The sequence below is a fragment of the Ascaphus truei genome, chromosome 5 (assembly GCF_040206685.1).
Source record: "Ascaphus truei isolate aAscTru1 chromosome 5, aAscTru1.hap1, whole genome shotgun sequence".
Lineage (NCBI taxonomy): Eukaryota > Metazoa > Chordata > Amphibia > Anura > Ascaphidae > Ascaphus > Ascaphus truei.
The window spans coordinates 280946047-280967756 of NC_134487.1; the positions used below are offsets into that span (position 1 = coordinate 280946047).

General features: G+C 40.5%; 1 protein-coding gene across 1 annotated transcript in view; it reads right to left on the bottom strand.

Moving 5' to 3' along the window:
- The window catches only part of TSPAN11 (tetraspanin 11), a 48060-nt gene extending 27930 nt beyond the window's left edge, over positions 1-20130 (bottom strand). The window contains exons 1-4 of the mRNA XM_075599038.1: positions 20038-20130; positions 10458-10649; positions 4476-4550; positions 3463-3567 (exon numbers count right to left, since the gene is read on the bottom strand). Of these exons, the coding sequence (XP_075455153.1) occupies positions 3463-3567; positions 4476-4550; positions 10458-10649; positions 20038-20124 (459 nt within the window). The 5' untranslated portion in view covers positions 20125-20130. The remainder of the gene's footprint in view (positions 1-3462; positions 3568-4475; positions 4551-10457; positions 10650-20037) is intronic.
- Between the last annotated feature and the right edge of the window lie 1580 nt (positions 20131-21710).

Here is a 21710-nt window from a genome sequence, read left to right on the forward strand (position 1 = left end):
CCGCTCACCTCTCTCCTCCCTCCCTCCGCTCACCTCTCCCTCCCTCCCTCCGCTCACCTCTCTCCTCCCTCCCTCCCTCCGCTCACCTCTCCTCTCCCTCTGCTCACCTCTCCCCTCCCTCTGCTCACCTCCCCCTCCCTCCGCTCACCTCTCCCCTCCCTCCGCTCACCTCTCCCCTCCCTCCGCTCACCTCTCCCCTCCCTCCGCTCACCTCTCCCTCCGCTCACCTCTCCCTCCCTCCGCTCACCTCTCCCTCCTGGCGCTCATCTCCATCCCCGGCGGGGGAACAGGCAGTGGGCAGGCAGGCTGCAAAGATGGCGGCGCCCGGAAGGACCCCCTTCCTCCCTCGCGGCGCCGAGTGAGAAGATGGCGGCGCCCGGAAATAGAGGTAGGTGTCGCGTGTGTGTCGCTCTAGGTGACGTGTGTGTGTGTGTGTGACACTGTGTGTGTGTGTATGTGTGTGTGACACTGTGTGTGTGTGTGTGTGTGTGTGTCACTGTGTGTATGTGTGTGTGTGTGACACTGTGTGTGTGTGTGTGTCACTGTGTGTGTGTGTGTATCACTGTGTGTGGGTGACACTGTGTGTGTGTGACACTGTGTGTGTGTGTGCCTTTCACGCCCCCCCTGCCTTTCACGCCCCACCCCATGCCTTTCATGCCCCCCCTGCCTTTCACCCCCCCTGCCTTTCACGCTCCCACCCCCCTGCCTTTTACGCCCCCAACCCCCTGCCTTTCATGCCCTCCCCTGCCTTTCACACCCCCCCTGCCTTTCACGCCCCTCCCCTGCCTTTCACGCCCCCCGCCTTTCACGCCCCCCCCCCGCCTTTCACGCCCCCCCCTGCCTTTCACGCCCCCCCCTGCCTTTCACGCCCCCCCTGCCTTTCACGCCCCCCCCTGCCTTTCACGCCCCCCCTGCCTTTCACGCCCCCCCCCTGCCTTTCACGCCCCCCCCCCTGCCTTTCACACCCCCCCTCCCTCCGGGCAACGCCGGGTATATCAGCTAGTACAGTATAAAGTAGACTGAAAGTGGGGTTAATAGCATAGCATATGCAACCTCTGATCTCAGTATCATACAAAAAAAAAAAAGAAATCCCGTAGATTCAACTAGATCAATTAATTTAAAAGCTTATTGAGGCCGGATTTTATTGTATGTGGACCTATCATTTAGTGAGTGTTTATTATAAGGATAGACAAAAAATAACGGATATTCCAAAAATATCAGACTTACTTTTGTCTTCTGGAAAAGAGTAAGCCTTCTATCAATGTCATCACAATCCTGTCCTTTCATAGAGTTCTTTTTTTAATTAAGCTTTTTAAATGTGTGTTCATATATTTCTAAGACGAACGTATATGTATATTACATCTGCCCTCATGGAGTAAAGTTGAATTGGATTTAGAGTGCATACAACCATATAGGTCCTTCTGTGTACAATTATGAGGGCTGTAAGGTGCAGCTCTCTTAAGGCGGCTTCCTTCTTGAAATCGATCGTGGTAACATTGAAGAGTCTACAAGACATAAGCACGTACACACCCCATCTGCATGTTGTAGTAATATTTAATGGCAAATGTATGCAACAAAGTATGTGTTATGCACACACAAGTGTAATTAAAAAGCTGGCACAAGTAAGGCCCATGTGTACGGTTCTCGCCTGAGTGTGTTCACAATTACGAATGGGGTCCTCTGACAGGTACCACATGCCTCCAAACCCACAGTCACTGCATCTACTTCCTGGTTCCAGCTCTGGTGACATCACGTCCGGCTCCCCCACGGACATCCTGTACTCTTGGAAAGAGTATTACATGCGCCTACTTCTTAAATCCATGTGTGAGTTCCTTAACACACATACTTTTGTTGTATATATTTGCTATTAAATATTACTACACCATGAGTTTGGTGTGGACGTTTATGTCATATGTCTAATTCCATAGTTATTACACAATAATGAAATAAATTGTAAATTATTTCATATTTGATTATTATATTGTATTGTATATTATTTGATACTGTGGACCACCCTCTTCTCCTTCACATTCTCCATACTCTTGGCATTGTAACAATGCTCTATCCTGGATATCCTCTTACCTCTCCCATCGTACTCTTTTGCAAACACTTTCTCCTCCTCTATCAATCTCTATGTGGGTGTACCCCAGGGCTCTGTCCTGGGAATCCTTCTCTTTTCTTTTTACACACTCTCTCTGGGTGACTTAATCACATCTCTTGGGTTCAAATATCACACAAATTTACTTTTCTACCCCTGACCTTACACCTGTTGTACAGACTAAAGTTTCTGAATGTCTCTGCGATATCATCCTGGATGGCCCTCCGCCGACTTAAACTTAACATGACAAAAACAGAGCTCCTCATACTTCCTCCCAAACCTAGCGCTATTTCCTCCTTCCACATTACTTTTGGAAGTACCATCATTCACCCAGTAGCCCAAGCACACTGCCTAGGGGTCACACTTGACTCCTCTCTCACATTCTCTTCTCACAATCAAAAGGTAGCAAAAAACTGACGTTTTTTCCTCCGCAATATTACCGAGATACGCCCTTTCCTCTGTTGCTTGACTGCTAAAACTCTGACACAGAAGCTCATTCTCTCCCGTCTCAACTACTGTAACCTCCTGCTGTCTGGCCTTCCTGACTCTCACCTGTCTCCCCTCCAATCTATCCTAAATGCTGCTGCCAGAATCACTCTACTCTTTCCGAAATCTGTCTCAGCGTCTCCCCTGCTGAAATCCCTCTCCTGGCTTCCTATCAAATCCCGCATCTCGCACTCAATTCTCTTCCTCAATTTTAAAGCTTTACACTCTTCTGCTCCTCCTTACATCTCAGCCCTAATTTCTCGCTATACACCATCCTGACGATTGCTTTCTGCTCAAGGATGTCTTCTCTCTACCACTTTTTGTATCTAAAGCCCTCTCCCACCTTAAACCCTTCTCACGGACTGCCCCACACCTCTGGAATGCCCTTCCCCTCAACATTCGACTAGCACCCTCTCTATCCACCTTTAAGACCCACCTGAAAACACACTTGCTTAAGGAAGCATATGAGTAGCTCCACGGCTGATAATTAACATCTTATACAGTAACCTTGGCCCCTTGCAGACGCACTTACCAGAGCACCCTCCTACTGTATGTTCTTCCTACCAACAAATTAGATTGTAAGCTCTTCGGAGTAGCGACTCCTTTTCCTAAATGTTACTTTTATGTCTGAAGCACTTCTCCCCTTTATGTGTTATCTATATTATTTATATGATTGTTACTTATATTAGGGCTGTGAAGCGCTATGTTCATTAATGGCGCTATATAAATAAAGACATACATACAATTATCTGAAATACTGACTGCTTGATAATGCAAACATTTTACTTTACATACAATACATTTTACATTAAATACATACTATTTTACATTATATTTACATTGTTCACGCTATATAAAGCAAAAACATATTTTCTTACGTCTTGCTGCAGATGATCAATAGCCAATGTGATATCTTTCTTTCCAGACTCTGCATAATTGTCTGTCATTGTCTGATTGAGATTCTGTTTAAGTTCGTCACTTATCTATATATTATAACCAACAAAAATACAATGAATATATCTGACACTTTGAATTTGTGTAATGTTTTTACATTATTACAAAGATTAACATTTGCAAGTCTGTTAAATTGAATTTGCACGGTATTATAACAAGGTCCTCCTCTAATATAATAACCCAAAAACTGAAGCAAATGAATGTTATTTATATGTTCATGTAACGCAACTGTATACTAAACTCAATCCTAGTTTCTGGTGTGATCTCACTTTAGAATTGCAACCATGTTTGCTTTAACCATTACAGCACCCTTGTGCTGTCCGTTGAATGTCACGAGGGCAGGCACCCTAGGGACCATTATGACATTCAGGGAACATAATACTTTATTTGCTCAATTTCTAAGAGGAGATCGGGTTCACCGCGACCAGTGATCCCAGACGTCCGGTGACATTCAGGTGCTGCGTTCTAAAAGTGTTTTGAGATTTTTGTAGCAAATTAGGGAATCTACCTACCAAAGTGGTGCATTTCCAGGACCTAAGCAAGTAATTGTACTATATGCATTACATAAAAATAAAAAACAAGTACTATTGAAAGCAATAAGAATTACATTTGGTTTTCTACTTAGATGCATATAATCCCATGGCCTTTGTAATTGGTAGACCATTAATAAAACTAGTCTTAAAAACTTTAGTTTTAAAAACAGAACAGATGGGGCTGTATATCTAAACCTGTTAACCCACATGGTCCACTTGTGTGATAACCAAACGTTTTCTCCTGGTTTTCATGTGGTGTTGGATTCACATGGGACGGTGGGGCATAAAAAGAGGGAGTCTAGCCGGCTTTTCAGACAGTTGCGGGATGAAGCGGTTTGCAGAATCACAACAGATTTGGCAAAGCCACACACAGCGAAATAAATAATTCTAGTAAAAAAACTTACCATGTCATAGTAGATATATGCAAGAACACCAGCTGCTAGCTCAGTGAGATAAACTGAGATCAAAATGGTCAAATACTGAAAAGAAAAATAGAACAATAGTTTAGAGCATGTCATTGAGAGACAAAATCTGCAAAAAATTGAGTGCTAAATATTTTATGAAGTGTTACATATCAAGTATAGAAGAATCTGATGCATAAAAACATGCAGTCAGCACTTGTTATATCTCTGTAACTCCTCTGTTATAGCCTTATAAAACATATATTTATATAAATATGATCTTGTAAAATACCATTCAAACCTCAAATACATGGTTGGTCAGTGCCAACCAATATGCATATTGAAACTATTTTCCAATGTAAGAAGTGCATTGACAATGATCAAAAGTGACTATTAAATATACCTTTGACCAGGCCTGAAATATCCATTGGGCACAATGGGTACAGCACCCAAGGCCAACGAAGGTCCCACGAAAAAGTTTTAGGCGCCAACAAATCAATCATTAGAAGTGGCCAGTTACATATAAGGAAATACTGCTAACAGTATTATAGACCAAATAACATAGTCATAGTATCAAAGTATCATAGTCATATATTATATAGCTCTATGTTTACATTATGGGACCTATACGTTTTATACAATGCAAATATTTATCTATAGATCTATCTTGGGGGCCTATGATTATGAGAGTGCCCAGGGCCTACAAAGACTTTAATCCGCCCCTGCCTTTGACTTATTCACATTTTTAATGTCACAATTTCGATTTGTAAACATTATGGTGCCATATTCACTGAGCAGTCTTCTGCCATAAGACATCTTCTGGCGCTTGACGCCCCATAGAACCCATTCAAAGTCAATGAGCTGTGAGGTGTCTTGCAGCTCTGGAAAATGTCTTAAGGCAGGCGAGTGCTTAGTGAACATGGTGTGAGGATAACATGAAATAATAACTTATTCCTAATTAAAACACAATTTGAAGTACATGAGATTTTCTAAACAAAGTTTATATTGGGGAAGGGGTCCGACAACTTTTGAAGCTATTACCACCTAACTACTGGTATAGCGTAAAATGTCCACAACAATTGTTAGTGACCATATACCATGAACATTTAAAACCCGAAACAGTGCAGCTAACATAGGGTAAAACTTTGTATATATAATAAACAGAGATAGTCTACAGCTCCAGCTGTAACACTACATGTTGGTCTGTTAAAGCAGCAGATGCGTCTTGGCCATTTTGTTTTTACCCTGTTTTTTATTTATTACAGCATGGGAACCGAGAGGGGAGGGTCCTCTGTTGCTGAACCACACATTTTTCGGCTTTTGGAATCCAAATTCAAAATACTTACTGGTAAAGATTTAATCTCAACTCGTGGAAAACAAAATGTCTTACAAATCTCCCTTCCACATCCGTCCGCAGGGTCCCAGATCAACACCAATGCGGAACCAGGGGGCCGTGAGTGTGGGGATGGGAGGGGGCGAATTGAGTATGAGGACGGGGGGAATTAAGTGAGATTGAATGATAGAAGGGGCATTTGAGGTGAGTAAGAAAGGAGGAAAGAGAGGAATTGGGGGATTGAGTGAGATAGGGGCATGGAGTGGGAGGGGGCATTGAATGATGGAGGAGGGGGGAAGTGGAAGGGGGGAGAAGAGGATGAGAGGAGAGTGGCAGGGTGAGAGGGGGGAAGGAGGGAGTGGCAGGGGAGAGTGAAATAGGAGGGATGAGAGGAGGGGAATAGTGAGAGGGAAGGGAGAATTGAGTGAGTAAGAGAGGGAAGGGGGAGCGAAGGAGTGAGTGAGAGGGAAAAAGAGTGAGAGGGAGGAAGAGTGAGGGGGGAGAGTGAATAGGGGGAGAGAGTTGGTGGAGTGAGAGAGAGAGAGTTGGTAGAGTGAGAGAGAGAGAGAGAAAGAAAGGGGGGAAGAGTAAGAGGGGGAGAATGATATGGGGGGAGAGAGACAGAGGGACAGTAAATGGAGCGGATGGAAAGGATAAAATGGGGAGTGAGAGAAGGGGTCAGAGAAATAGAGGGAGTGAGAGAGCAAGGTGGTGTGTGAAAGACGGGAAGAAAAGAGATGGGGGCTCGCAAGGCCACTGACATGGGGGGCCCCAGGAAAGCGGTCAGCGGCCCCAGTGGTAGTTGCTTGTGTATGAACACTACAAAGGAAGCACCACATAATTTTTATAAAATAGATGGACGTTATAAAATCAACCTACTGTATCTATTCAAAGTTTAGTCCTTGTGCTGCACATTGTATTATCAATGCAAAATTGTAATATTTGCATTCCCACCCTGCCTAGTCATGAATTGTCTGTGCCTTCCAACCTGTCCTAAACTCACACAAATTGGTCCCTTAGGGCTGTATTAAATCCTAAAAAGCTTATGACAGAACATTGCTTGAAGTGCTATTAAAATAATGTATTAAACAGTAGTACTTAACTCAGCTGCTTTGTGTCCAACTGGATAGGGAGGACTTCATGAAAAGAAGTTGAACACAGAACACTTTTTCAACTGTGAAGAGCAACATTCCACAACCTACTGTACTGATTTGTGCGCACAGTATTGTTCCATGTAGGGATGATGAATCTGTTACATTATTCAGTGCTCTTCACACCAGGATGTACATCGTGATTTTCTGGAGCGGTTTAATGATTTTCCTTCTGTTTGTCCTTTTTCTGCATGTGTTCAACCACCCTCCTGTCTGAATAGAACAGGATTGGGGGAACTTATGTGAGAGGTCCACGTGGACTCTTTAGTGTTCTGCTCTTTTATCCTGTAATTTAATTTGCCCCCCCCCCCCCCCTGTGCGCCATTGATATGTGCCCCATGTTTTGCTATGTTCAGTCTCTGTTCAGAAAGGTTTAAGGGGATTATCCTATAACAAGATTAGGTAATGGTAGGTTGTAAATGCTGTGATCCAAATAAATTGCGGTTATTTTTCACCCAACATTCCACAAGGTTTAAAAGCTGAATACAATACTTTATGCATTCCAGATGTGACACCTTTTCATGTGAGATTTTCTATGTTTTAAATGGAAGACTAATTCAGGACAGAATGTATTTATTACCTGGTTAGGTCAAGTTACCGGAATACATTTATTCAACAGGAGATCAACTCAAATCTCAGCATGGAAATATATTTGTGCATGTACATCATTTTACCGTGTACAGACATATTTTCTAAATCAAAGTACTGTTTTGCTAGATTTCAGTAAATTCTGTTACATGAAATCACACTGATGCTATTTCACAATATTTCTTAGGTAATAGAATCCTCATTTGTATTTCAATGTATTACACTTGGTTATTTATAGTTTAGTACTAGCAGCAGAAAGAGACAAATAGTGATGCCACTTTATAGATCATTGGTAAGACCTTCCCTAGAATAATGCAGAAAATATTGCTTGATTAAAGAGTTATTTCTTGCTGTAAATATTGTGGTAGCATTACCTCAACGCATTGCGTTACCAGGTGCATTTATAGCTTGCATTATTGTTTTTCTTGTTTTCCCAAATACTATGAAAGTAGATCATAGTTTAGTATTCTACTATATTCTTTACTCAGAGTCCCTACATAATCTAGTATCACAGGAACCACCAGGACACACACACAAGCTCAAAGAGACATCGGGTCTTAATAGCTTATGTGCATCAAATCAATCACAAATATTTATCTTGGTTTAATAATAGACTTATTTTCTCCTGGGCCAATAGAGCAACTAAAACCCTACAATATTACAAGATTTTATGTGTCAGATAAATGAGCTCAATAGACTATGTTACACCCTATAATAAATAAAGACTGCTGACAGCACCAGTTTATGCAGTATTTCAGAACCTATGTACTGCCATTTATCACTATAATAGGTAATGCGACTGCACAGTGTAATTATTACAATAAAACAAGTAAATGTTGAAATGAAACATCAAACTGTATTTTTAGCATTGTGTTCTTTGATATTTTTTTGGAATAGAGAAGATCCTCCGCTCTGTCTTTACTTAAAGTAAATATGATTTCTAAAATATTAGACCATTACTGAATTAATGAAGATCATACCATTAAAAACAAACTTAGTGAAGGGTGTTTTTATACCATTGTGATGCACATGTGGATGTGCACAATTGCAGAATGCCAAACATTGGACATTTACAACACGGATATTGGGGTGCCTGTCAAGGTTTACAAAACAAAAGTATGAAGAGCAACTCCATCTCTCAAGTGATTAGAAATGACCACCAAGATTAAGGGGCATAGTCTATATCCGTTGAAGCTCCCCATTGAAGTCCATATGGAATTTTTGTCTGAAAACTGCCCGATCAGCCACTTCAGTGGATATAGAATAAGCCCACAAATCTTTTGTGAATGCATGTGCAGCTTTCAGGAAATTGGTGAGTTTGCAACTTATATCCAACTAACTACAATGAAGTTCAACTTCGCAAATATGTGCTCTCACGAAAAATGTGCAAAAGCGTTCAGCGAATAAAAATACCACATGTGAGCACATTTACATGTCTCAGACAGGTCCACAACCCTGCCTTTCCCCATTATTGCTTAGCATGCAATGCTTCCACTGTGGCCAGGGATTCTGGGTAATGACATGCAAATGAGCATTCACAGTTCCACAAATTGGATGAGGGCACCGTGACATATTTCTAATCACAATGTACTCCTTTCATGTCTGCATTTGCAAATATAGCACCCACAACTTGGCTTATCATCAAACATTAAGAGCCATGTCAATAATTCAGAACCCTTTTAAGGATTAACCGGTAAGGCATTATATAGCTTGGATTTTGGTATAAAAAGTCTATAATGAGATCTTTTAAAGCACCACTAACAAAGCATCACTAAATACTGTACTTAAAATATAAATATTGAGCAAGTGCATGTGGTGAATACAGTCAACCTTAATGTAACTCATGCTCTGGATTTCATTTAACTTCTATGCACATAAAAATAAAGTAAAGCTACCACTAACACCCAGTGAAATCAAATTTCGTTTCGTTTAGTTTTCCCCAGTAATTCACTGTTGGATTAGGAGTCCTAGTTGCCACCAGAAACAAAAGGGTTAAAAGGGTTCCAGCACTGAACGTCTAGCAGACGGGACTGAAAAAACACATGAGAATTGTGTTACATTTAAAAGTTAGAGAAAGGATTTAAGTGCCGTGGGTATTATAGGTGTTCTTACCAAAGCACCGTTGAATGTTTTGTCCTCCGATGTTGAGCAACTGAAGCTAAGTGTATGCCAATATTGGAAACTGCTTGTGCTTGCTCCAAAAAAACTTAGCTGGGACATCATTTGAATAAATAGTTTTGTCCCATTTATTCATAATGTATTGTATATTTGCCCATCTGTAATCTTGTAAATTTAGGCCTTTCATTTATTCTATGAAGAACTCCCGATAATCCCTCAAAGGTATCACAATCTACAACACATCTGCACACAGTTAAAATTAGATCACAATCCTAAATAGAGCCAGACACTGTCTGAAACATACGAGGCATCCTGAGATCACTGAAATGTAATTATTTTCTGGGGAGAAAAAATATGGAAAATAATAATTGTCTCTCTGAATGCTGTGCAATTTCATTTGGTTTGTAATTTACTCTGCACATGGAACCAGTATTAAAGAAAAAAAGGACAGAATCAGCAATATTGAAGTAAAAATAATCTTAATTGAATGATCTCTAGTTCACCATTAAAACGACCTCCTCACTACGTAACCCATTCCTCATGGCCATAGTAGTTTTGGTCTATATTTTTTGTAATCCACAACTGATTTATGACTTGTTGAATAGCCTGTGTAGATGGACTAATTAACCACCTGAATGGAAATAGATATGTGTTGATTGCCACATACAGCCCTATACAGAACATACAATAATGATTTACAAAAGTCTATTTCAGTATAGTGTAGTAAATCACATCTTGCCTTTTGTTCCATTGGTTTCTGCACCGTATTATTCACAGTACTTCTTTGCTACTTACCACTGAAAGACAGCTTCTTTGTTCTCGAATCATTGCACAACACCCAAGAAAACCTGTAATCATGACCAAACCTCCAGCAAAAAGCAGAATGTACGCAGACACGGCAAAGGTACTGGTAGCAAGGAGACTTAGGTAATCATTTTTATCCATTAAGGTCCATATTCCAATTGCAATTACAGCAGCACCACCCATCTGTGTCAAAAAAGAAGAAGATATTTAGAGAATATATGTCAAGAACAAAATCAACCAACCCATACCCATGCCTTTCCTATTCCAGATAAAGGTTGGTATATACGTTCTATAAGGGCTCTAATGATGTTTGATGCATTTCTTCCCACACCTAACAAGAGCCATATATATATGAGCCCTATAGTTCTACAATTATTAAATCTATTGATTACATTTGCTTTGCGACCCCCCGATATTATCAAATGCATCTAATTTACAATTTTATATATATTGGGGCCTATGCTCTAAGCGTTCATAAAAAATCGCCGGGACATTTAAATCGCCTGTTTTTTGAGTGTAGCTATCACGATATTCAGAACGCCTCGATTACCTGTGATAGCAAAATTCCCAAAACGGGCGAGTAGCCGGCGACGTGATGATCGCCTCTCTGAAAAGGCCAAATCCGGCGATTTCTTTCAGCTGCAGAGAGAGCTGCTCAGAGAGAGTCGCCTCCCTCTGCGCATATCTCGCCCGAAATTAATGTTTTTTAATATAAATGTTATTGCGTTTAGATGAGCAGGGGGTCTTCGGAGCAGAACCACATTGATTTGAGGTCAGGGGACCCCCTGCTTCCCATGATACCAGCCTCGTTATGGGGTGCTGGTACAGTATCTCCTATGCTGTATATTCCCACGGTCTCGTGACGGGGGACATTTACATAAATAGGAGATACCGGCACCCCATTATGGGGTCTGTATCTCGGGAAGCAGGGGGTCCCCGGACCTGAAATCAACGCGGTTCTGCTCCGGAGACCCCCTGCTCACATACAAAAGTATTAACATTGTTATTAAAACCCTGCGATCGCTGGCGAGATATGCGCAGGGAGAAGCGGCTCTCTCTGTGCAGCTCTCTATGCTGGCCTGCCCATATCGCTGCAGATCCACGGGCGAGACATTTTGAGAAAGGAGAATTACACATCGCTGCTCCTCGCCAGTTCTGCTCATTTAGCCATCGCAGGTCTTCAGAGTCTTTCTGAACACCGTGATAACGACACTGACAAAACTGGCGGCGTAACAGGCCCAGCGATACATTTTATGAAGGCTACTAGCATTGGCCCCTAAATCCGTCAGAAAAAACACCTCCTCCCAAAGCATCCAAAGTTATTTATATGTACAGTTGCAATTCTGAAATATTTGTCATTTTTCTTTTTATTCCATTTCCAAATTGAAACATGAGTTCATGAGATGGGTGTCCCAAGTTTCACGATTTTAATTGTGTGAGCCCTGGGTGCCTTCTTGATGTCATGTCATGTGTATGACATTGTGTTACGTAAACCTTTGACATTAGCATTAAACCAATGTATTTATAATGTATTACGTTACCAATTTTTCGTCCCAAATAAACACCTTTACCAGCAGGTCCCACTCAGCAATGTTGGTATCCTAATATGCTGCAGAAATGACATTCAAGCAGTTTATCACTTTAATTGTCAGATGGGGTCAACATTACTGTACTGTATGTTGCATGATATATGATGGTTGAACTGGGCTTAGTCTGAGGCTAATAGGGATGTTTGCAATCACATCTGATATAACTGTAAATATAGTTTAAATTAACATAACTGCTTAAGGAACAATTCATCAGCTGAATTCCAACCCAAAGTAGGTCAGTACTGCAGCTTAAATAAAAAAAATATATATATTTCTAACAAACTACTGGAGCCTGATGTTTCTTCATTTCTAGCTAGAAAGTATTTTCATCGAATGTACTTTCAGAATTCTCCTAATATGTTATTTTAGGGTTATTCAGCCATAATAATCTCCACCTTTAATATTCAATCTCTAAAAATGTCTCACGGAAAGCTATGTGAACTTAGAGATGTAGACACACTGATCCCTCTCAACATGAACAGTTTACATCAAAGCCATTTGTAGCTACGGTATCCCCAGGGCATATCTTTTACAAGGCATGTTAAAAATACATACACAAAAGTAAGTGTTCGCTGACCAGATAGCTTGGAAATAATATTTCACTGAACAAACAAAGATAACTGAATTATATATATATATATATATATATATAAAAAAGGTTTCCATATTTACCCTCAGGCCGGCTTAAAGAGGAGCAGAGAATGTGATGCATCCTAATTATGAAGATTATAAAACCATTTAAATATTTTAAAAGTTAATCGTAAAATGACATTCTGAGCAACAATATTATTCTGCAAAATAACCGTGCACCCCAAAACTGGAACAACCTAACAGAGACTCTCACATCCAGCACCAGTTTAAGTTCTTTCAAAACTAAAGCTGTCTCACATTTTAATCTGGTCTGTAACTGTTGCATTAGCCTATAATATACATCTTCTCTAACTGTGCATGCAATGTATTGTATATAATGTATATCCTGTTCATTTATGTAACTGTAGTTGTAACCATGTATTATTTGTCATCTTAACTATGCCCAGGACATACCTGAAAACGAGAGGTAACTCTCAATGTATTGCTTCCTGGTAAAACATTTTATAAATAAATAAAACTATGTTTTGCCTATATCTCTTGACTAAAACACAGATTAAAGCGCAGTTACTAGGATGTGGAGCAGAAAGTTCAGCATTTTGACTAAAAGTACAACGTTAAATAAAGAATGTAACATATTCTCTTTCAAATGCAGCTATTTACTGTACATGTACTTAGATATACAGGAAAAGAAAAATATACGGCTGCTATCACTGCTTCTAAACAAAAATAAACAAAGCCATTCCAGCACACTTAAGAGAACTTCTTTTTATGCATTCATATTATGTACCCGTAAGTGTGCTTAATGATATGTGAGATCTTATAATCGTATACACCATAAAGTCATTTAAAATTACTGTACAGTACGTTGTAATACAGCAGTGAGTGCTAATAAGCTGCATGGCTTCACATTTAATAGACCCAGCACATAATTCCAATTATATCAAGCTAGGAAAAGAACAACACACGGCCAATGAATATATTCACCAGAACAGAAACATTCAGGAACCACAACAGAAAGATGTTAGTATTTGGTTACTCACTTGTGGATATTGACTGGAATTTTTTAACTGTGCCTTTACCTTGCAGCCACACACTCCGCATACTGTATCCCCCGACTAATAACTCCACAATAGCGTACAATTGTAAGCGTTATAAATAAGTTAGTAGGAGCTTTCCAGAACCATGGCAGATATACAGATTTTTATTGATTTATTTATTTTTATACCAGAAACTAGATGTAACTACGTTCTTATTAAGTCTTCTTTACAGTGGGGAGCGCATAATCATTGAATGTAAAAAAGAGATGGAAAGTACATAGTACAATATTGCAAATAAATCAGGTAATTCACGAGACTCAAAATATTTTGATGCCCAAACTCACGTGGTCTCAAATCAAACATGCATCGGTCCCGTGCCCGCATCCACCGTGTCACATGGCTCCTGACAAGGCGTAAGCGAAACATATAGAGCCATGATTCACTTAGATTTGTGACGAGGTTGAGAGGAATCAGACGCCGGACGCCTCACCTGGTGGACACGGGCACAGGACCGAGGCTGAGTGAGAGACGGCTTCGTATCTGCTACCGCACAGCTGACATCTCCTCTAGGGATGCGCTGGCGTTCGGGGCGGGGGCCCTTTCGTCCCTCATGCTGGTTTATACCTTTGCAGATGTCAGTGTTTTATGTTCTACTTTTTCCTGCTACTATAAAACATATTTGACTATATCTGTAACTATCTTGCATTTTGAGAGAGGCGAAGTTTACCTATCCGGTCAGAGATATCCAGCATCCAAATAGAAGATCCCGTCATTACCCACCAATGCCTGTTTGATTTGAGACCATGTGAGTTTCGGCATCAAAAGATTTTGGGTCTCGCGAATTACCTTGCTTTGTGTTGATTGGTATTTTTTCTATTTCTGTTTATTGTTTAGATAAAATTGTTTTGAATTTGGCTGCCTTTTTTTTTAGTACATTTTAGGATTAGTTAGCGTTTTAAATGAATTCATTATTTTGTTGGCTAATTCTTTTATTTATTAAATTGATTGGCTGGCTAGTGGTTTTATTTATTTAATTGATTTGTTGGCTGGTGGTTTTATTTATTTAATTGGTTGGATAGGTGTTCATTTAATTCTTATGTTTTCAAATAACATAATTTTTATTATTTTGCTGATAGATAAATGTTATTCATGTGTGTGTGTATATATTAGGCTTTTTAATTCTTTTATTGTTGGGGTGTTTAGGTGCTAGGGTATTTATTTTATTATTGTGTATTTTTGGCCTTAGTATACAGAAGAAAAAGAATCCCTATTAAAAGTATTTTGGGCTTTAATAATTTTTATTAGGTTGACTTTGACTTTTATTAGGTTGATTTTTATTAGGCTATAGTGGCTTATCATGCCCATATTATATGAGTATGGTACAGTAAACCACTGTGCAAATCAATGGGTACAGGGCGGATATAGTGGGTCCGGCATGGGTGGTTGGCCTCCCGGGTGGGTAGCGGGGGATGGATGTTAACCCCTTAATTACTATGGTGGTTATTAATCACTAAGGTGATTAAGGGGTTAGGGGCAAATAGATTGTATTTTTTAATGTACTCTTGCTGGCTATGGAGGACATGGACCTGCAGTATGCTGATGAGGACGCCCTTCATGATGGCAGGGATTAGTAGAACGTTTTTTATTTACTTTATTTATGCTGGCTAATGTTTGATTTTATAATGAGCAAATGAGCCATTATCCATATCTGGATAATAGTTATTTTTGCCATGAATGTACTGTATGTGTTAGGGGAGGAGGGGGGGTTGTTGAGGGTGGAGGAGGTGGGTAGTGGTGTTGTTGTGTTTTTGAATGTTTTTTGTGGGTAGCGAGGATGGGTGACGTTGGTATTTGGCCCTTGGTGGATGTTTATACCTACTGGGTGGGTAGCGGGAGGGGTTAACCTCTTCATTACCTTAGCGGTATTAACCGCTATGGTAATGTAGGGGTTACCTCCATCTGCAACCCCCCCTCAAGGCCTAAACACCCACCAAGGGCCAAATACCATCTTCACAAACCCCCATTACCCACAATACACATGGCACTGGTAGTTAACCCCTTCATTGCCTTAGCGGTTAGCCGCTAAAGTAATGAAGTTGCCTGTAAATGCATTTTTATTGCATGGAATTCATGCCGGGGTTCTCCGGTGCTGATATTAATGGGTATCAGCTCCAGAGACTCCCAGCATCAATCCGATGCAGGAAAGATGCATTTTTTGTCTAAGTCCTCTCTCGCTGCCTTCTCTGCAGGTTCTCAACAGCTTCACCTGAAGAACAGGGGTTTGGAAGCGCTAAATGCCCCACAGATATGGATTTAATAGAAATAAATATACAGTAAAAGACACTTGTAATGATATATAAAGTCAGTCTTAGTGAACCTATAATCACCAATTATAGTGATAGTCCTGCAGCCAAAGTCCAAATCAGAGGGATTTCCAAATCCCCCCACAGAGTCTGACAAAAGATATTTGGACCTTTCCAGGGTGCATGGTCTGTGCACAAATGAGGAAAAGAGAAGAGGAAATTGAAAACAGGTATGCAATGTATACTGATGTTTTCTTAAAAAAAAAATTATTAAAAATATTTTCTCTGGGATACTACAGTAGATGTGTGTTCTCCTTCTGCAGTCTTCAGATGATGGAGCACTGCATCTTATTGAAGGAATATAGAGAAATACAAGGCATAATAATGTTTTAATAAACAAATAAAAGAAATTGAGATTTCAAACTCACAAACACTTCTTTGGTCATGAGCAGTTGAATGTTAGCTTTCCAGCACGGTACTGTAGGAGTCCTCCAACTGATCCACAGCTCACTTCGTCTGGGCTGATAGGATTCCTTCCTAAAGGGCCGTCTGCTCCCCTCAGCCAATCATTTTACTGAGCTAAGTCCTATCTATCTATCTATCTATCTATCTATCTATCTATCTATCTATCTATCTATCTATCTATCTATCTATCTATCTTAAGAAAACATCAATATACAGTGCATACCTGTTTTCAATTTCCTCTTCTCTTTCTTCGCTTTTCCTCATTTGTGCACAGACCATGCGCCTTGGAAACGTCCACATTTCTTTTCTCACCAGCTTTACACCAACTTTTCCTGGCGTGAGGATTTGGGGACAAACTCACCATTCTAGAGCCGCGATTAGCCGCGATTAGCTTCGATAAGCTAATTGAGGCTACTAGAATTGCACGAGTTTCAGAACCTGCCGATAAACCATCCCGGCTTATCGCTGCTCACCCGGCGATTGTTTTTTGACGGCTGCAAAAATGGACAATTTATGTCTTTTTTTGCCCACTTAGAATAACATTAGGCATTTTGGCCGAAAAGGCCTCGATAAGTGGGTTATCGAGGTTTATAGAATAGGCCCCTTAATGAGCTAACTTCCATAACCTGTCATTGAAGACAGAAAACAAACCCATAATCCACCATGGGCTACCACCCTACCTTTTTCCCGTTCCAACAAATGACTGCAACCTATACAAGCTTTAAGGGAATAAATCAAAATTAAACAGGAGTTTCAGACCAGACTGATCTTGTCAGAAAATGTAGCACATATAGAAGTTATTTCTTATATATCTCCCTTAATATAAATGTATCAATGGTTAGCATCAGTCTGCTCACTGATAATATGGTGGTGAAATGCTTCAATGGGAAAGGATCATTCTGCTATCTGAAAAAGAGCCGAAACCTCTCTTGGTATGCATGAACAGAGCAGAAAATGGATGATGAAAGTGATTGATAGAATGTTTACAGAGAAAGTTTGATTGTCAAAGATTGAAAAGAGTGTTGAATGGGTATGAAAGGTGAGACTAGTATAAAAAAGGACTGTACTGTATGTTTGTATATTATAGGCAGGTGTCTCACTCTGATTATGCTGCGTTGTGTCGAAGTAAGGCTCTTGTTGTGGTGACTCTCCTCCTACAGAGGAGTATCTGCATCTATAATTTAGGCTTCTGAGATGCTCAGTCATGGACTTTGATCAGTCAGCAATCCAAACCTGATCTATCTGGAAAGTCCTAGTTGTGTCCCAGTTTTAGTGATCATGCAACCTTTTGACTAGTTGGTCTTCGGTCTAGGATGCTTTTAAGCACCAAAGGATTTTTTTTAAGCAACTGACCTTCTAGATGAAAATAATCAAGACACTTCACCAGTGATCCAAGCGCAGACATTGGGGAACATGGACATTGCTTGGGCTTAATAAAATAAAACATGTATGAGTTTGGGTGTTTCACCCGAAGCAAAAATTGAGAGATTTGAGCGTGGTTTTCTGGTGAATTTTTATTTTCCTAGAATTGTAATTATATTTTATGAAAAATCATTATATTCAGTGTATGTTTGTCAGTTCTGTTTTATTGTTTATTTAGGGTATTAGCATTTATTATGAAAATTTAAAAAAGGGGCTATGGAATTTTGGGCTAGAAATAAATGATCAATTTCAGGGGCGGATATATAGATCATGATCTTAATATAAGCTTCTAGTAGGTATGACCCTGGAATATGAAGCATTTTCACTTGTCACGTCATAATGCACCTGTGTATAGACTATGTCACGGTGTAGCCAGGAGAATGTAAAATTGTGTGTGTCATATGTCATATGGTGTGTGTCATATGGCACCTTATTGCCAAGTGTGCTTTTGAAGTCCTGCCTTGCACTTGCAATGGGGGTCTGTGTCATAAAAGTACATTTGGGTCTGAGGCCCACAAATGAGACTCATCTTGGGGTGTGTATGTAGGGCTGCCGACAAGGGGGAGAGCCGTGCCAGCTGTCCAGGGATTAGTGGCTGCAGGGTGGCCAGCCACTGGGCTCCGGATTGCTGCCAGGCCCCAACTCTCCCTAGCTGTTGCCTCACCTCTGGGGGCTTCATGCTACCCTCCCCCACCGGTCACGTCGAAAGTTGGGCCTGCCCAGAAGTTGGGCCCAAGTTCTGCATCCGTGCATGGGACCAGTATACTACCGGAGGCTTTCCCCACAAGGTAACATTTTGTGTTATGTGCTGGGGGATGAGGAGGTTGTACTGTTGTGCTGGGGGGGGGTTGTGGTATTGTGTTTGGGGTTGTGTGGTATTGCGCTAAGGGGAAGGGTTGTGTGGTACTGTGCTAAGGAGGGTGGTTGTATGGTATGTGCAGGGGGGGTTGTGTGGTATTGTGAGGATTGTGTGTGTGTTGGGTGCAATTGTGTGTGTGGGGGTATGGTTGAGGGAGTAATATTGAGTGAGGGGAAGAGAGTGTGCGAGCTGGAGAAGGGGGTAAGTGAGGGAGAGAAGGGGTCAGAAATACATGGGGGGGAGGATGTGAAAAGAAGTGGTCAGAGAGGGAGGGCCTTGCAAGGCTGCCGACGGGGGGAGAGCCCGACGGAAAGTCCTGGGCCCTGGGAAAACTATCAACGCCTGTGTGTGTGTGCCTATTTGACACCTGTATTACTTTTTTTTAATACATTTAACTACACTATGGTGTTTGCACGTCTTCTCTATTTTAGATTCCTGTTTGGGATGTGGTTATCGTCCAGCGAAGCTGCATCATACCTAGTGGTTCCACTTTGCGAAGACACAGACTTTATCTACTGGATTAAGAAACATTATACTACTGGCTGATTGATCATCTACTCTACTGTAACTATAAATTCAGTGCACTATTTCACCATCTTACCGAACTACAGGCATACCCCGCATTAACATACGCAATGGGACCGGAGCATGTATGTAAAGCGAAAATGTACTTAAAGTGAAGCACTCCCTTTTCCCACTTATTGATGCATGTACTGTACTACAATCATCATATATGTGCATAACTGATGTAAATAACCCATTTGTAACAGGCTCTATAGTCTCCCCGCTTGCGCACAGCTTCGGTACAGGTAGGAAGCCGGTATTGCTGTTCAGGATGTGATGACAGGCGCATGCGTGAGCTTCCGTTTGCCTATTGGGCGATATGTACTTACTCGCGAGTGTACTTAAAGTGAGAAGTGCTTAAAGCGGGGTATGCCTGTATTTTGTCTCTTTACAGACCATCACCTGCACATACAGCACCATTTGTGTAGATTGTTGCAGATTTTCTTTATTCTGTTGTTCACCCCATTATTTCTTATTTATTTATTTATTTTTTGCTTATCCCTTTTCTGTACTAAATGCAGCAAAAAAATTGTAAGGTGTTTCTATTCATTTCTTATTCTGCATTTTTTTTCTAAAACAAAACATATGGCAGCAAAAGCAAAATCAAACAAGTTGGTCTCAGACAAAACCAGAAAAAAACCCACAAAACCTGTTTTGAACCCAAACTAGGACAATTTCTCGTCCCTCACTTTGAATTATCTGTTGAATACAGTAGTTACAGTCTTGCGGAGTAAAACTTACCCAAAATAGGAAATTAAACACAAAGAGCAGATATTTTAAACAGACAGTAGCCCTGTCGTCCTTTTCTTCTTCGTACACATGCACCATCACCGCAGTATCTAAAAATAAAGAATCAATAACTAGTTTGCCGCCTTGCTTTTTCCTTATGAGAACTTTATCCTTATAATAGCTTGTTTGACATTATTTGGATGGCATTATCTAATTGATTGACATTTCCCAGCATGCACTGGAAAAAAAACAGACAAATTCACAAAAAATTATTCCCTGCCTCACATAACACTGGTGGATTGTAGGATTTTGCTTGAATCCATAACATAATTTCTGATGGAATCCAAGATTATTTTTAAGAGTTTTTTTTTCTCATAAGCACACAGCAAATTTGCAATGTTTTGTTGAGCACACTTCTTATATAGTAAGAAGGAAAGTACTTTAGAATAGTGGGTTTTTTTGCAAATGTAAGTCCTATTTAGGAACAGCGTGAACTAATAGCAGTGATTTGTTTCATATGTCTATGTTAAAATGGATAAGAAGCAAAAGGTGACACTGCGTGCTAATACTGCGTACAGTATGTCATTACCCAGAATCCCTGCAGTGGAAGCACGACATGCTAAGGCTGCGCTTATAGTGAAGGCGACGTTGACGTCATGCTGCGGTCGCTGGAAAAATCAAATTGACTTGACTTCCAGCGCCCGTGACCAAGCTATCGCGCTGTCGCGTCGCACTTACTATAAGCGCATGGGACAGCTTCAATACATTTGTCTTGAAGTGACGTCGCGACGCTGGCGCTGTCGACGGCGCTGTAAGCGCAGCCTAAGAGATACTGGGGAAAAGCAGAGTTGCAGGCCTGACCGAGACACGTGATATTGTTATTTCATATGTGAAAAATAGGTAAGTTTGAACCAAATACCAATATTTTTCAATAATTTTTTTAAAGTCTGACAAAATTGTATTTCTGTTACAACAGGGACTTTAATGAAGGTGATTTTCAATGTTTGCTTCATATTTATGTTTGCCCACTCCATATTTTAAGCCCAATAAGCAAAGATGATGAGAGGCAAGGCAGAGATAGCAGCAGTGAAATCAACCCTAACCTTCAAGTTACAATATTTACATTCCCAGTGCTGAACTCATTGGGTAAACATACAATCAAACATTCCCCATAACTTAATGAACAAATATGGAAACACGAAAATGCAGATGTTTTCATGTAGATGTTTTTATTACAATTTATCGAATAAAGCTAATGTTGATGCCACAAAGATGCTGTTCTTACTGCGGCACGATGAATGGGAATTTTCTGAAAACTAGTTCAAACTGTTTTATAATTCATCAGTCTGATCAATAAAGTGCAGGATTTGCTGCAGGATTCGCTGCAGGATTCTCTCAGTAAGGTATTAGCCCATAAACTGGCCCTAACAAAGCAATATATTTTCTGCTGTATGCCAAGTGCTATTTGTTGTATGTACCAATAGTTTGGTCTTCAAACCTTCAATGTCCAAGCTGAACAGTAGTGTAAATATACTAAGTGCCGTCAGCTCCAACTCCCACATTAAGTATGCTGGTAAAGCAGCAGTCCAGGTTGCATTTCTGCCTTTTATTGTGTTTGTTATAGTTTTGAAACAGGGGGTCTCCGGAGCTGAACCCCATTTATTTCAGCTCTGGGGACTCCCTGC